Source organism: Neodiprion virginianus, chromosome 3 (genome assembly GCF_021901495.1).
Source record: "Neodiprion virginianus isolate iyNeoVirg1 chromosome 3, iyNeoVirg1.1, whole genome shotgun sequence".
Lineage (NCBI taxonomy): Eukaryota > Metazoa > Arthropoda > Insecta > Hymenoptera > Diprionidae > Neodiprion > Neodiprion virginianus.
This window is the reverse complement of record NC_060879.1, coordinates 4,625,824-4,643,384: the sequence shown is the minus strand read 5'-3', so window position 1 is coordinate 4,643,384 and position 17,561 is coordinate 4,625,824. Positions and strand designations below refer to the sequence as shown.

Here is a 17,561-nt window from a genome sequence, read left to right as displayed (position 1 = left end):
TCTCAAATAATCAGATGTGCCTGAATCAAAAGTGCGTCCCAGTCGCAGAAGTTAAACTCTCCACTCCGGCAGGTAATGAGGCTTGTCCAAATAATTGCAATGGTAACGGAGTATGTAATAGCCTGGGTCACTGTCACTGCAATCCCGGCTTTCCTCCACCTCTGTGCAATGAAGAATTTAATGGTGGTTCCATCGATAGCGGTCCTGTGAAATCGAGAGGTGAGAATCGTACTGCTATTTGTAAAGAAAGAAAGAAAGAAAGAAATTGTCGAGTAATTACATAAGTACTGCTATTTGCCTACTGCGCCTCAGATTGATAGGATATCTCAAGAACGGTCAATACATCGACAGTTGTCTAATTTAACTTGCGTGATACAACGATTGAAAACTTTTTCTCTTCTAGATGGCTAAAAACTTTGATAGACTGTAATTTTTATAGTTTACGGTACACGCTTCAGCTCTCGAAAAGTCGAGTAATTTCAACGCATATTGTTTATGAAAACCAATTAATCATAGAAAGGGATTTGTTATGTGTTGCAGTACCGTCGTCGGACTTTAACAACAGTGTCGAAGTCACTCTTACAGTATCTCATCCCAGAACCAAACGAGAGTTATCTTCAACCAAAGAAGACGTAAGTGTTATTCGTTGAAATTTTAATGCCGGTGCAAGAAAGTAAAAGAGAAAAAAAAAAGCAATCTCAACTTTGGTTGAAATATGTTTATTTCGAGTTAATGTTCTTGCCAAAAGTAAAGATAAGTGTTTTTTCATGTCATAAAAAATGTCCGAAGACTTATCTATTCAAATATTTTCACACTGTCCGTGTATTATTTTTGCTACGTAATAATCGTGAATTAGAATTAACGATGATGGTTCTAGGCTAATTATCGCTATGTATTAATGAGATCGTTTTTGTTATTTAACCAAACAGTGCTGGCGTTGTGCTTTAAAATCTAATTATAATAATTTCGAGGCTTGGGGTTACATATCAACGTTGATACTGTACGAGGAAAAAACAACAAACCTTTTATTGACCTCAAGATTATACGAGGATATTGATATCGTTTGATTTCCTTTTTTTTTCGTAGTTTTTTTTCATCAATGATAGTCGCAATATCAAGAAACTTTTTTCGCCGTGCCACGATTATTATTATTACAACCGTTGCACACGCGAAAGGAAAATCGATTCACAGTTTGCATAATAACAGTGGAGGCTACGAGCACAGAGGACAAGTTTCCATGTTTTATTCAACTCTGGACGTACATACCTAGTCTGTTATTATTTTTACTTTCTATTTCTCTTCTTCCTGGCCGTTTTATCGTAAGAATTACCGAAGCTATGAAAAAACACGAAAGAAGAGAGCAGAAAACTGTTCAAAGCACAAAGTTATAACTCGAAGTAAATATTTTCATTCTCCGAGTTCTATGAGAAATGTTGATAAGGATTTTTTTTTTTTTTAATCCCTTATAGTTTTAGCGAAAAATACTTATCAAGCTAATTCGTTAAAATTGTGGAATCCGAGAATTGCAACGAATGACGATTTTGTGGGTAAAACGTCGGTTTTTAGTCTGACAATTTTTTTTCCATACGTTTCTTCTCGCCTCTCTACTACGTTTGATAATCGTCAAGTATCGTTGCACGCTGACGCTAAAATGCTTGTATAAACCTGAGCCGACGAGACGAGGCATTAACCCAGAACACGCGACTCACCCTTCACCCACACCCACGTGTCTACCCTCATACATAGACCTTTCGGCTTACCTTTGAGCCTCGAGTAGCAAATCAGAAATCTAAGAAAGGCAGTAAAATTCACCGTCAAGCCCGTGTAGCTCTTTCTAAGCATTGTGAGTGACTCAAGCCGGCAATATTACGGAGATTAATGATGGAAGTACGTTACATCCGGTTTATGAATATCCAAGGAACATCCGGCTCTCCTCCTTCCCTTTTCTCGCTTCTTCATCTCTCGTCGCGATTGCACTGATTCGTCATTGAAACTACTGTATACATGGAAAAAAAAAAGAAAACAAAAAACAATAATTTGCTGCTTTGTCTACGCTTGATGCAAAAAATATGCGTTCGTGAGTAAAGATTTTGGATTTAAGACAAATTAAGATCAACCGAATTTTGTCGAATTTCATCTGTTCGAAATTCAAAATTACGAACAATTCTAATTTTTAAACGTTTCTGGGTCCGATTCCGATGAAAATTTTTGCAAGTTTTTTTTTCGTGCTTGATCATTCGGAACTCAAGTTTCAAGCCTTCGAGAATTTGAACGAGACTTGAAACTTGTACCATTCGAAACAGATCGATAGAATTCTGTCGAATTTCATCTGTTCGAAATTCAAAATTACCAATGATTCAAATTTTGAAACATTTCTGGGTTAAATCCCGATGAAAATTTTTGATAATTTATTTTTCGTGATTGATTGGAGAATTATTCGGAACTCAAGCTTTAAGCCTTCGGAAATTTGAACGAGACTTGGAACTTTTACCATTCGAAAATTCGATCTTGTCCGAGTTTTGACCGTTTGACTCATGAGATGATTCAACGTAAAAGTCGATCTAAATTTTTACGATCCAAAGAATATCGTAACGGCAATACGTGGTTTATAATTTGATTTACGTTTTCTTTTATGCGCCAGCATATCTAATCAGTATTTCGTCTATCAACAACAAAAAAATTTACGACTCTTAAGGAACAAATTTTAGTCGGTGACTGGAAAGTTACTTATTATTTGCCCTTGTATAATCAACCAGAGCGATTAGTTGTTACATTAACTACCGGATTCCGATAATGTTTACCAAATAAGTATTTATACGAATTATTAATTTTCAAAATTTAACAAAGTGCAAACAGCATATGCCCCTGTAATTTTCTGAAACCGTTTCTTGAATCGCGAAATTATTTTTCCCCGACAAAAATGTCACATGCACAATGATCACTCGAAATCACGGATGTAAAATCTTTAATATTATAAGTAAATACTAGATTTAAACTTTATTTAAAATTAAAAATTTTAAATTTAGACACAATAAAGCAGGGAGTTGAACGTTCGAACAGCCGTTTTACAACATGAACCGTAACTCACAGTTGTGGAAAAAATTAGAATTCTTCACGCTACTTTTGATCTCGCTTTTATTTTCATTTATTTCCCCGTGATATTCGTTATTATTTCACAGTTTCGATTGCTTCTAATCATTCGTTTTCATTTTATTTCAGGGATTAAAACACGCGGAGCTGTTGACGGTCGCATTTACTGTCGATGGAGTTGAACATACCCTTGATCTACGACTTAACACCGATCTTATACCCGTTGGACACCAGCTGCGTCATCAAATTAAAAAGGGTTCCTTTGAGACAGTGAAACCTTCAAAAGAGGTGACAAAAACTATTTTCTCTGTCTTTATTTTTTTCTTCTAGTGGTTTAACAATTATCCCCGATCTTCAAACATATTGTACACTTCATTTGAACTTTTAGTAGCCACTCACGTTTAGTCTACTTTATTTTGTTTTTTTACTTCAGTGATCTTATGTTTAAACTTATACGACCGCACTTCTAATGTAATTCTCCTCAAGCGTTCCCTTATCTTTTCTGTTCTTTACGATTGAACTAAAATTAGCATAAAGGAGGAAATCACATTTTGTTTGTTCTTTTTGAAGGAAATTGAGATTTGTCAGTACCAAGGAAGCATCAGAGGTATACCAGATTCATGGGCAGCGGTATCAACTTGCAGGGGAATGAGCGGGGTTGTTTTTGACGGAAAAACTCTCCACTATATTCATCCTCAAGACGAAACTCTCGAGGCTCCACATTTTCTCTACAAGCACGACGATCTTGTAGCGAATAATACTTGCGGTAACTGTCTCATTTATCTATGGTTGATGTTAAATTTCTAGTTCGTAATTTCTTTGCCGCATTAATGATATTTATTGATTCCGTACTTGTTCCATGTTTTAGGATATACCGGAACTCAGCCTCACAACATTCATGATCATCTAGAGAATAACAGAATGCTCAGGGTAAATTTAACTAAACGTTTCTTTTTTTCCTGACAGTATTTGTGATTTTGATTATCGTTTTAAATTAAAAAACAAATTTTGTTCACTTTTCTAACAGTATAAAAGAGATACCGGTGATATTCGGGGCCCGTATAATGCAAACAAGGAATCCCGTTATGTAGAGTTGGTCATGGTCATCGATAAGAAGGGATACTTTGCCCTGGGTAAAAACATGGCCAGGGTTTATCATCACTGCAAAGATATTGCCAACATTATAAATGCTGTGAGTAAATTATGCGAATGAACCTATTTGACAAACTGTATCGACTAAATTGATTTTCAAATGAAGAGTATGATCGGCAGATTTTCCTCGCATTAATACCTTTCGTTTTGTATCTGGAGTTTTCATAATTAATGAAAATATATATATATATATGATATATCTATGTATACATATAATTCTTTTTTTTTGGTTTTTATATAAATGAATACGGACCGTAAACTATCGATATCACACAATAATGTGTAATCATGTGTTTTTCAGCTGTACTCGCCTTTAAATATTTTCATCGCTTTGGTGGGTATCGAAGTTTGGACGGAAGTAGATGAAATTTCGCTTTCGTCAAATGGTGAGACGACTCTGTCCAACTTTCTGAAATACCGCAGAGAGTATTTGGTCAGAAATATACCCAACGACAATGCGCAGCTTTTGACGTGAGTGACGCTATAAAATATACCAGACATGATAAAATAGTTGAATACCTTCTTATGATTCGATTTATTTTCAACGAGTTTTCTTTCTTGACGTACAGGAAAGTAGAATTTGAAGGCGGCGTTGTGGGCAAGGCTCTAAAAGGTCCGATCTGTACTTTTGAATTTTCTGGTGGTGTTTCAATGGACCATTCCAATGTCATCGGTCTGGTAGCGGCTACAATCGCCCATGAGATGGGGCACAATTTTGGCATGGAGCACGACACGCTTGACTGCAGCTGTCCCGACGATAGATGCATAATGGCTCCTTCCAGTGGATCGACAAGACCCACACACTGGTCTTCTTGTTCCCTGGAATACCTGGCTCTCGCTTTCGAGCACGGTATGGATTACTGCCTGAGAAATAAGCCGGAGAAACTTTTCGGCAGTTCGATGTGCGGGAACGGTTTCGTCGAACCTGGAGAACAGTGCGATTGCGGGTTGGAAGAAAACTGCAACAATCCTTGCTGCAACGCTACCTCTTGCATGCTTCATACCAACGCGAGCTGCGCTACAGGAGAATGTTGCGATTTCAATACATGCAGACCCAAACCTGCGGGAATGGAATGCCGTTCGGCTGAACATGAGTGCGACTTACCAGAATATTGTTCGGGTCAGAGCGAATTTTGCCCCTCTGATGTATATAAAATTGACGGAGAAACTTGCAGCGATGGAAAAGCTTTCTGCTATCAAGGTACTTGTAGGACTCGCAATGATCAGTGCAAACTTTTGTGGGGACCCTCAGGCTCTTCCTCCGACTCGCAGTGCTACGTCATGAATAACAAGGGATCGAAGTTCGGTAACTGCGGGTATAACAGAGTCAACGATACTTACATCAGGTGCAATGACGCGTGAGTTAATTATATTGATCAGAGTTTTCAGTTATCTTATTAATTAAGTGATTACGGCATTGTGGGAGCTTAGATGAATGTTGATATTGAAGATTCGGTCAACTTTACCTCTTATTTAAAAAACACTCGGCTTCTCAGAAAGCTCTTAGTACTTGGTTTGAAGGTGTATAAAAAACACAAATCATCAACGAATATCCACGATTTTCGGACTTGCTCGCATTCCTGTAGAATTTTGAACAAACAGTGGTTCGCTATGTTGTAAAATTAGTTTCTACCATAAGTTTCGAGGTGGTGTAATCTTATTTCACTTGCTGTTCCATTCGCAAGGCAAAACATAAAAGCGATTAAACGATGATGATTTTTCATTTACAGAGATAGTCTCTGCGGCATGCTTCACTGTAAGCATCTCAACGAACGACTTGAATTTGGCATGGAAACGGTCGCTATTCTCAGTCACTCCTTTTTGAACAGTGGTGGCCAAATTATACCTTGTAGAACAGCAATCGTTGATCTAGGGTTGAATGAAGTTGACCCTGGTCTTGTGCCAGACGGAGCTAAATGTGGCACTGGCAAGGTAAATATGAGCCAAACTTATAGAAGTTTGAAAAAATCGTTTATTACTCTAGCGTCGCCGATACTATCAAATTATTTTTATTTCACGACAATCAGATGTGCGTTAACCAAAAGTGTATGCCCGTCGCGGCGATGAGACTTACTTCACCTGCTGGCAGCGATGCTTGTCCAAATAATTGCAGTGGGAATGGGGTTTGTAATAGTCAAGGCCACTGTCACTGTCGCCTAGGATTTCAACCGCCCCGATGTGACGAGACTGGCGTTGGCGGTTCCATCGATAGCGGTCCTGCTGAAGATCCGAATGGTAAGTCATTTTTATTATTTTTATGCCTCTGTACTTGTTTGTTTAAAGTGGTTATGTTGAAAAAATTTCAGAGCTAAGCCTTGGGCATAATTTGTAAAAAATTAACTCGTAAAACCCAAATTTTCTTTATCAATTACAGCACGAAGAGACTTCTTAATATCGCTGTACGTTATTTTCTTCGGTATCGTGCCCGTCTTGGTGCTGATAGGATTATTCGTATGGTCCAGGCACAGCGGAAGATATAAGTGGAAGAAAGGCGCTACATCAGCGTACGTACCTAATCTAAATTGCTTTAAGTTGAAGCGTAACCCGCCTAAGAGCCAACTTCATACCGATTACGTGGGTCCGAGTATAAGTGTAAGCTTGAGTAATTGTATGAGCAGTGCTAATCTGTTGAGGAAATTAGTACCTCAGTTTTTGACTGATAGAACGAAAACTGGGCCGAGTCAAGACGGAAAGGACCATAAAATTTTCACTATTAGCGATAACGAGCCTAACAAACTTCATTTGCAAATAACAAAGACTGATTTGGTATCGAGTACTAATCCTGACGTCATGGGCTGCAGCAGTAATATAGAAGTTCAGAAATCAACGCCTTTGAATAATGATCTGAAACTGGAGTTCATCCATCCTCAGGAATTTCTCGCTATGCCCGGCGGTGTTAAAAAATATAAAACCGAAATTCTCCCAGCACCAAAAAAGGAATTAGGTACGAAAATATCCGAACAGATACAAAACTTTCAAAGAAGACCGTCGAAAAATTTCAAAGGTCTTAAAGTTAAGACTGAGCTTAAGTTTCAGCATTTGACAGAAAGCCCCTGTAGCACTTCTGGCATTACTCCAAACACATCGGATACCAACGTATCCAATCCAACACCAAAATCGACCGTACTGTTTTACAATAAAAAGGCTCCTCCCCCACCTGCTCCACCTCAAAATCTTAAACCGAAATTATGGAATTAAAATATCTCAGTTTTTGTTCCGACATTTCCTGCTCAAACTTTCAACCTGTCTCACTTTGGCCGACTTTGGTAATAATTTATGTTTCGTGTATCAGGTTTGATACCTGACATGATTTTCGTGTATAAAATTTGTTGCTTAATATCTGTAATTTCAGAAGCTGGGCATTTAACGGGAGAGCTCGCTTAAATCCTTGATATTAAAAAAAAAAATTTCTCACTACAATTACAGACCGATAGTAATTTTTTCTATAATGGATTAGGAAATATCCTTACATACGATCTCAAATACTCACATCTTTAAGATATATTTTTACATATAACAGTTAGAAAATCTAATGCATGGATCATAACTGTTTGAGAACTTTTAAAGCTTTGTGATTTATGCATTACATTACAGGGGGGGAGGGCTGTGTGGTGGTGGTTTTAAGTTGCAGGAGATAATATTTATTAATATTAAACAGTCGAACTGAGTATCAGCTGTTTTAACAGCTGCGGTATATTGAAATAATATATATATATATATATATATATATATCTAGTTGCATATCAATTATTATAAATGTAATCAATCAAGTCACAATTTATATACTACATGACATATGTATCTCTAGTGATACCTTTATATGAGGACAAATGCTCAAAATCGGGACGTCAGACTGGCAAAGAACAAATTATCTGTGTATTGTAATAAGCTCTTTATTTGTGGCCTAGAAACCATGATTTTAACATTTTGTTTAGTCTCTTTTCTTCAATTTATAATTTAATTTTTTTTTTTTTTTTTCACTTCTCGTTTTGTGTATTCGTGAATTTTAAGTTTAGTGTTGCAACATATACACTCTATTAATTGTGATTCCAATTTGATTCAATTCCTAGAATATCATTAGAACTATTAATCTATAATTGACAATATTTTTAAGAAATTTTATTTTTTTAAACATGCAATATTTGGAAAGTCATATTGTTAGCAAAATACTTAGTTGATTTGATCTTGATCGTAGTATCGTATCGTACGCTTTGTTATTCTCTCTTACCTGCTGGACAATGTAGAGTCTATTGGCTAACATGTTTAGTGTGGTAAGTTCGTTATGTAAGACTAGAATTTAAAATATTCAATTTTGGCTGGTTTTTAATATTACGAAAACCACATTTTGATGAACGATACTATGCTTTATCCGCAATAACACAAGTATGTTGTTAATAGTGATACTCTCTTCTTTATTTTGACAAATATGATTAATTTTATCTCATTTTACTAATTAGGTAATAGAAACTAATATTATTTCGCCATCATCAGTTACCGCTGATTTGCACTTTGTATAAATTTAATATACTATTAGGATAAAGTGTAGTTATTCGTCAATTTCATGAAGCATAGTAAACGAATCTCACATTTGCAAATGATATTAGCATCATTCGTCGCATGAATTATTGTTTGCATGAACAGAGAAGAACAAAAAGATGAAAATTAAACAACAAAGATGAGAACAAATTACATGTTTTAGTATATTTTATTTTTAGTCTTAGTAGTAGTAGTAGTAGTAGTAGTAGTAAAATAAATTAAATTGGTGATATATTGTCAATATGAAATAAACAAATGGTTAATACGTGCATCAAATGCATGAATTTTGAACCGCACTTCGTAAATTAGCTAACCAGCATTTGATTTAAATTTAAACAATGGAAATTCATTTCGCCTTGTTCTAACTTTATTATTTTCACAGATGTAGTTGCATGGGCATGTTTAACCTAAACAAAGTTGATTCTTATGATAAAATTCTCCTTCAATAATTTCAGTTATTGAACTCATATTAGGCATTAGAGAGTTCAATTTTGTTTTCGAATTGTTCTATCGAAAGAAGACGTAAATTCGATTAATTTTCTAATATCGAGCACCGTTGGTTCCTTTTTCTTTCTACCCTCAAATTAACAAACTCAGGCAACATGAACTTGCAATTGAGAGAAAATGAGATAATCGACTGATCCTTGCTGGAAGCTGGCGTACTCACACTCAGTATTCAGTGATTCAATGCAGTGAAGGATGATGATGATGATGATGATACTTAATTATTTAAGCATGTATATTGCTATGGACAGTCTGTACTTTTGTATGCATAATAATAATAATAAATAAAAAAAAAAAAAAAAATAGCACTTATGTAAAACCCGTTCTGTTTTTCTCATAATTTGACATTCTTCCTTTTTCCATTGCTTGCTAATAACTTTCTAATCTTTTACTAACTGTACCCAGCTCTTTAGAGAACCGTGCATGCTTGTGTATTAAAATATTGTTTGTGAATCTTACTCTTGTTATGTTTATAAATAGATAGATAGATTTAATTATTTGGTTGAATAGGTTGATTATCATGATGTTGGTACAGGTTCAATTCAGATAATAATTGATATGCAGCATACGATTTTACATATTATACTTGTAAAGTCAGATATGAAGTTTGTTTAAATGGTTTGAGTGTTAGCTGAAATACAGTTATTAGTTTAGCATCATGCTCGCTGGCTGTATTCCAGTTGTTCATTCGTTTATTCATTACAGTACAATCGTCCGTACTTTGAAAACTGTTGTAGTTACTTCATTATCACGCTTTTTACCCCGACAACATCCTCGCTTAACAATTGCTTGAAATTTCAGGGTCGAACGAGCTGCCAACACCCTGTCTATCAAGACGATCGAACGTTCGAGTCCCATACCTCGAAACATTGAGACGATCGACTCTACTCTCAGCCAGGATTCAGCCTGTGCGAGCCTGCTGCCAAAAGCAGAGAGAGACGAGCGATTCAACAATAATCTATTTGGTCAGTTTAAGGGGTACACAATTACCCCGATCCAGAATCTACCCAAGCTTGCCGAACCGTCGAAACCTGCGCCTCCGCCGCCGACCGTTCCGACAGTAGCTATAAAGACTAACGTTAAATTAGCCCAGCGAAGTAACACCCTGAGAAGTACGCTGTCCAGCGGCGTTGTCCACGCCAATCAAATTTCAATCGCCCCAGCTCTTCCTCCATTGAATCCGGGCTGCAACGCCAGACCATTGATAAGCAGCCCTGTACTATCGACAACGACTTGTACGTCCGTAGAAATAATCGGTCCTAAAGTACCGAGCAGACCAGCTCCTGATATACCGATAAAAGTGACACCCGAGATTCTAACTATAACATCAACGTCGATTCCTCCGAAACCGCCAAGGCCGAACAGCACTCCCTTGACAAATGTGATATTACCGGAAGCGGAAAAGAAACCAGAGAAGGGAAGCGCTCTGAATCGAATAGCTTCCATATTGCGTCCAAACTCTGGGATTATGAGGTCAAACTCACAACCAGCTCAGAAAGAGGATAAGAACACGAGTTCGCTCCCGAGAAATCAACACCACAAGGCGAACAAGGTGATCGATAAGGAGATACTGAGGAACTTGGAGATTTCCAATCCCATACCTCAAAAGGAAATCGAAATATCGACACCTGCCATCCCGGTTGTTCATTCCGAGGTTGACGGGGAAGAAAAGAAGGCTGTAGTTATGCGAGCACAGTCCATGAGAGACAGCAAAATCACTGCAAAACCTGCCATTCACACTTTTGGCTCGATGAGACAAGCCAATGCTGCAAAAAGACCCACCAGCATACCGGCCAGCACTAGACCAACTTCACCTCCTCCGGGACCGCCGAGAATGCCTTCGAATGAAAAGATCTCGGAAACGGGTGTAAAGATTCCCGGATTACCAGGCTACCAAAATCCGCCGATAAAAAGCGCTCCCAGTGTCCAAGACAACGCTTACGACGACTGCATGAATCTGATGAACGAGCCTTCGCTTGGTAAAATAATGGAGGAATCTCCGTCCAGTGACAATATTTATGCGGTAATAGAAGAATCAGTGCCTGAAAAAAGTCGCAATAAAGTTGAACCCCAACTGCCCGTTGTACAGAATGAGTACAAGTCACCGAAACCCTTGGAAACCTCACCGAAGTCGGGAAGCAGCGCTGATTCGATGGGACTGCTGTCCGAAATTGTTTCCGAAATATCTAACAGAAATTTTGACTCTATTTACTCGACGTCGACGCTTGCGAGAAAGAAAAAAGAGAAGGAAGAGATGGACAAGAACTCAGAAAATCTCGGGTCAAACAGCTCGTTGGGAACTTATATTAATTCGAGTCACTACAAAGCCCCGGGTAGTATCTACTCAACTTCGCCTTCGAGTAAATTCAATTCTGCAAGTTCGACGACCAGCTCTGGCTACCTAAATCCATCGGCAGTGAACGTGCCTCGGTCTGAGGATAAGAAAGATTCTGATAAACCGAAGGCGCAGCTGATTGAGAAGGGTTCTAAGAGCGTGTGCAAGAGCAAGTTAACCACCCTGAATTCTAACAACCCAAATATCAATGATGAGATGTCCAAACAGCTCGGAATGAAACCGAGTGATGGTAATCTTAATTTCAAACCATTTTCCACTACTACGAATAAAACGATGGCATCTTTGGCCACGAGCTTGAAGAAAGATGAGAAAAAAGAAGAATCTAAAATACCCGCCAAGCCCCCGTTGAACAGGACAAAGACTCCGCCTAATCTTGGCAAACCGTTTACGTCGAAACAGATGCTTGATTCGAATACTAAGACTGGTAAACAGGGTGCCACGGAATCGAGCCTCAAGCCCACAAGGCAAGGGTCTGACACGAGCCTAAAGACCTCCAGGCAGGGATCGGAGACCAGTTTGAAATCTAGTAAGCAAAGCGGAAGTTTGAACAAGTCTAACCCGAGCTTGAATAAATCTAATACAAATTTAAACAGGTCGTCAAATAATTTGAATAAAAATGGATCTAGCTCAAATTTGAGTACGATGTCGTTGAAGAGTACTTCGTCAAGTCCAAAGAGTTCGGCGCTAAATTTGAGCGCTACAAATAGTCCTGACCTAGTTTCAAGCTGTTCAAACTCTAGCCAGAATATGACGAAGTCGCCGGATGTCCTAGGCAACAATCCTAAAACCATGACCGGGACAATGAAAAATATTGTAAAAACACCGACGATGACAAGGAGCGTAAAAACACCGACTACGCCACCAAAACCAACAGCCATATTGATGAAGTCTGCTAGTCTTGTCGATAAGAAAAAATCGCCAACTGGTAATACAAGTATAGCTAAATCTCTATCGGCTAAGGAAAGTACGGCGAATAAAACTGCCTTGCAAACGAAAACATCAGCGAAAAATGAGGCGAAGGTCGGTGGCGAAACGACTAAAGTAAATCCCGTTCAAAAAGCTGCTGGTAGTAAATCGAACGTTGCCTCATTGCAGCAGAGGTTTGAAATAAACAAAAATACTAATTCTATGAGAACTATGTCCGCGATTGGTAAAAAAAGTGCCGTCGGTAAGACCATTGACGTTGGTCGAAGCAGTAGTGCAAAAAAGTGAATACAATATGAAGTTGAGATTCACTGAAAAGACGTTTTTTCGTTCACAAGAACGCTTGCTGTGCTGTAAAATTTGATACTAATTTTACAAACCTAACGCTGTTTAAAATTTTCGGATATTTTCCAAGTTCGTCTGACAACAATTTGACTAAGAAAGAGAATAAACGAAAAAATGATGGAGTAAACGATTTTTGAATACTAATCGTTATCCCTTAATGGCAGTCGCGGCATGAAATATTTTTTATTAATTTCAAACGAGAGTTTGGTTTCGGCTGCTAGAAAAGGATGTGCTATTTATACTTGGTAAGACGATCGTATAAAAGTTTTAGTACCAAAACGTAAAATCTTATTGCGTAAATAGATATATAAGCTAGGATGTTAATTTAATTAAAAAAATTAACTTTAAATATTCGTATAAAGCGTGTACATAATAATATAATATGTATAAATTCGATATTTTGGTAAAAGAAAACGAAATGTTTTTCCAAAGTATTCAAAGTCCTGATGAATTGATAAAAATAAAAAAAAATATATACTTAATTAAGGCCTTTACGTAAGAGAGAGTTAAGAAAAAAAAATGATAGAAAATTTTAAATCTATTTTCGCAACTTCAATATTCAAATAAAAAAGATGAAGATTATTGTATTCTGTGATACACCAGAAATTAAATGTTTGTTGTAATATTATAATAGAGCAGTTTTTTTAGGCAAGACCAAATCTTACTGGAAAAAGGAGTTTGACAAATGAAATGAAAAAAAAAAAATCAAACACGAATAAATATTGTATTTTCGAGATAATGTACCGATCGATGATATTAGAATTAAATTCAACAGGGATATTAAATATTAATGAATTTTTGATTCAATCAAATTATAGCAAAGTTCAGTATAATATACAACGTATGTAATACATACATCATCGCCTAAAAGCATTAAATAATTATTTAACCCGTTAGAATTTGAAAAACAAAATCGATTGTATGTATAATATTATCTTAACAGTCACAGATACAGCTTCCGTGAATTAGAAAAGATACAAATATACGATGTAAGGAATTTTGGAATATAAGCAGCTACCCAACGAGGGCAGAGAGTGTAATTTATTTGACTGATTTTTTGTATATATGTTGATATGTACGGATATAGAATTAAGTGAAATTTGATAAAAACGTACCTTTGTGTGGACGTTAAGCTAAGTTACAAATTACCATATGACGCAAAGTACGTGTAGCGTATGTGTAGCTATACATACATACACCCACCCACCCACACACACACACACACACACACACACACACACACACACACACACACACACACACGATATATATATACTACACGTATGTGTACATACATTTTTATATGACGTAGGTTCACATGAGTTTTAACATAAGTCGCTTTCAAAAACTATACACTGCCTTGAAAAGTCTTTTAGTAATTATAGGATCGTTGAGTTTATCAAGTAATAATACTAGTATTCATGCCATGCATTTTATTTAAATTGCGAAATCTACATAAAATTAAGAGCACGGGATAAAAATTTATGAAACTAAAAGTATACTATGCATATGACTACAGGATTTGATATTAAAAATCAAACTCACAATGCGATTAATTCATCATTGTTGAACATCACACGGACAAACTAATTACCCACATTCCGTCTGCAATGTTATACGTCTATGAACAGAAAAAAAAAAAAATTATTGCCGTCATGATTTATTAAACGTGTAATAATTTTTTTAAGAAAATATGAAAAATGACACTGATGTATTAGAATAGGGCAAAATATTGTTCAACCAGTGATTTGATAATAAAAGATAACTCCTGTTAATATAGTTAAGAACAATATGCTATTTTATGAAATTGAATAAAATATTTCAAACTCTTCAATTTCAAGCGCCACAATGCAACGCCAATATACTCATAGAATGTTCGTTACAGCGTGTGAATAGAAAAGGAAGAGAAAATCCTGTAATTGGTGCATATTAGATTGCTTTAATCGGGTGCTGGGTTTTATTATTTGTTACGATTTTTCTTTCGTCAAAGAATCGTATAATAATTTAACACCAGTCTTTAATTACTTATTATTACTTTTACTATCATCAAGTGTAAATCAGCGATCCGGAATAAGGGAGCATTTAAATTCAAAGACAAAATTCTTTTACGTTTCGCCTCTAGTCTAACTATTACATAATGTGTATGTTTTTGCAACGGGTACAAACTATTGTACTATTTTACTATATTATTATAGCATTATATTCAGTTTTTTGTAATAACAAGTGCTAATATTCGTATGATGTATCATAATTTCTTGATACCAAAGACACCGTCACACAATTTATATTTCTAGCTATTACTCTCGTTACTATATTATCATATTACATGCGTATAACAAATAATGCGTTTACAATGATTCGTTAGTTACATCTGTATGCTTTTTCATGAATGAAAATTACATTAAAATGATTTCTTTGTATCGAATATTGCGTTTCAAATGTCTTCATCCGTTCGAGTAAATTAATTTTTACTTATAGGTATTATAGATATGTATTACTTACACAAGAAATGTACTATTTGGAATTATAAAAGAACTGTTCAGCCAATCCGAACGAAATTTCGGCCGCTACAAACATTTTCAGCCTTCCACAATTTCCGTGAAAAAAATAGACAAACAAAAACGGACGCATGAATTTTCAAAAATTAGATGATTGTTAGAATTTTATGTGAATTTTCATATAATTTGATATCTGCGTATTCTTGTTAATAATATCCGTAATGTTATTTCAAATCGTGATACTTTAAATTTTTCAGACGAGTCTATTTTTACTTCGAAATAATTTTTAAGGGGACCTTGCGGTCTAGAATTTTCAAAAAATCGATTTTTTTTTCCAGTATTTCGAAAGTATAGTAACTTAAGAATATACTGTGAAAATTTGGTAATGATATTCAGAGTATTTCAAGTTTTACAGCCCATTGAAGGTCGGCGCCAAAGTACGTAGAAGGTTCAGTGAATACTTCTATTGTTCGTAGAAAAGCAGCTGCTACCTGAGTTGTCTACCTGAATTGGTAGTGAAAATATGAGAGAAGAGTATGAGAAGACTGAAGGGATATTGTATGGTACTGGAATTGCAGATTAATGGAAGTACACGTTTAAATCTAATTTTTTGGAGAAAATACCTATTTGAAATTTTAAACGCGTCTATCTCGAAACTACTTTTTTCTGTCTTATGTTAATCAATTAAAAAAAAAATGCTCAACCGATTCATCTCAAATTAAAATATGTTATTAAGTACACTGGCAGCTATCGCAGGGACTAGAATGAAAATTTTCCATCAAGTATTTATAATTTTTTTATAAGCAAAACGTTGTTAAAATCAGGCTGCTTTCCGACTTCTAATTTTGACAATATGCCATTTTGTCATTATTTATTTTTTTTTCTTCATTTTAGTTCCTGCGATAGATATACTCATAATAATTAAGGGTCATTTTTAATTTTTTTATTTCAGATAAGTGAAGCACCAAATCCATTAACAGCAGCAAGGTCAACTTTTTTCGAAGGGACGACTTCAGCACCATTTTTAAAATAATAAAAAAAAAAAAAAATTGGTCGTCTGTAAAGTCGGTTTACGGACGATAGTTTTACGTGATAACGTCATAAAAAAACATTGATGAAAAATACGATTCGAATTGCTAGCTATGACGTCACGCGAGACCTCGCCAGCTCAGCGACAAGTCGAAAAGTTATGGTGGCGCCGTCTAGTATCACTGAATTTTTGCAACGTAAAATATCAGTAAATAGAGCTTAACCAACAACGGAGCTGCAATTAACCTATTCGAGCTGCTGTTTTGTTGTGGGTGAAATAAATTCCAGTGGTATCTAAGTGCCGTGAATCGTTAAACAAGCGAAATGCTATCGCAGGCGTTTCAGCCGTAGCCATGTTGACGTTGAGAGTGTGTGAATACATGTATCAGCTGACAACGGAATATTTTATAATAATTTTGTTCGTTACTTTCGATTTAACTGTAATCTTCCACTGCTATTTCACCCACAACAATTTTGAACAAGGAATCATATCGTCACAAAACATTTGAAAAGTATGCTCTCGTCTTTGAGAATTTACGTTGCGAAATCCACTCGTACGCGTGCACATGTGGTAGTGTCAGAAAAATAAAAGACATCACGATGGTTCACTCTTAATATCATCATTACAACCTTTATTAAATGCCATACTAATATATAAATAATCCGATAACATACATATAACTTTTATAAATCTTTTTGCTGCACTATCAGATAAATAAGTTGGATTTTTAAATTTTCAATTTTCAAATAGTCCATCAATAAAATCTTTGGGCTTTTGCCCTCCAAACAATTGTTTTATATTATCGGCCGTAGTAGCGTAGCGTGTAACGTCAAAGACTACGGAACGGGAGGATCTGAGTTCAAATCCCCAGCCTTTCACGGTAGCTCGCCAAAATTGTAAGACGGGCCACGTCATTCAGGCGCCGAATTGGCGGGTTGAAGTTTGAACTCGGTCCGGCAGCCACACGGACCAAAGGTTTTCTGCAGTTTTCTTTGTGTCCCTTGCGCTGATGCAGATGTTTCTATTGAACATCACAAGCAGACGGCTGCAGCCGCATAATGGTGGCCATGACACCGTTATTTTAACCAAATTTTAAAATAAATGTCATTTAAGGACTTGTCATTAA

General features: G+C 36.2%; 1 protein-coding gene across 1 annotated transcript in view; it reads left to right on the top strand.

Moving 5' to 3' along the window:
• Positions 1–13,681, top strand: part of LOC124301605 (uncharacterized) — a 46,381-nt gene extending 32,700 nt beyond the window's left edge. Inside the window, exons 10-21 of the mRNA XM_046756887.1 lie at positions 15–219; positions 541–632; positions 3,220–3,378; positions 3,661–3,856; positions 3,959–4,020; positions 4,118–4,282; positions 4,544–4,713; positions 4,812–5,600; positions 5,973–6,174; positions 6,270–6,477; positions 6,617–6,746; positions 10,084–13,681. Of these exons, the coding sequence (XP_046612843.1) occupies positions 15–219; positions 541–632; positions 3,220–3,378; positions 3,661–3,856; positions 3,959–4,020; positions 4,118–4,282; positions 4,544–4,713; positions 4,812–5,600; positions 5,973–6,174; positions 6,270–6,477; positions 6,617–6,746; positions 10,084–12,850 (5,145 nt within the window). The 3' untranslated portion in view covers positions 12,851–13,681. The remainder of the gene's footprint in view (positions 1–14; positions 220–540; positions 633–3,219; positions 3,379–3,660; positions 3,857–3,958; positions 4,021–4,117; positions 4,283–4,543; positions 4,714–4,811; positions 5,601–5,972; positions 6,175–6,269; positions 6,478–6,616; positions 6,747–10,083) is intronic.
• Positions 13,682–17,561: the final 3,880 nt, after the last annotated feature.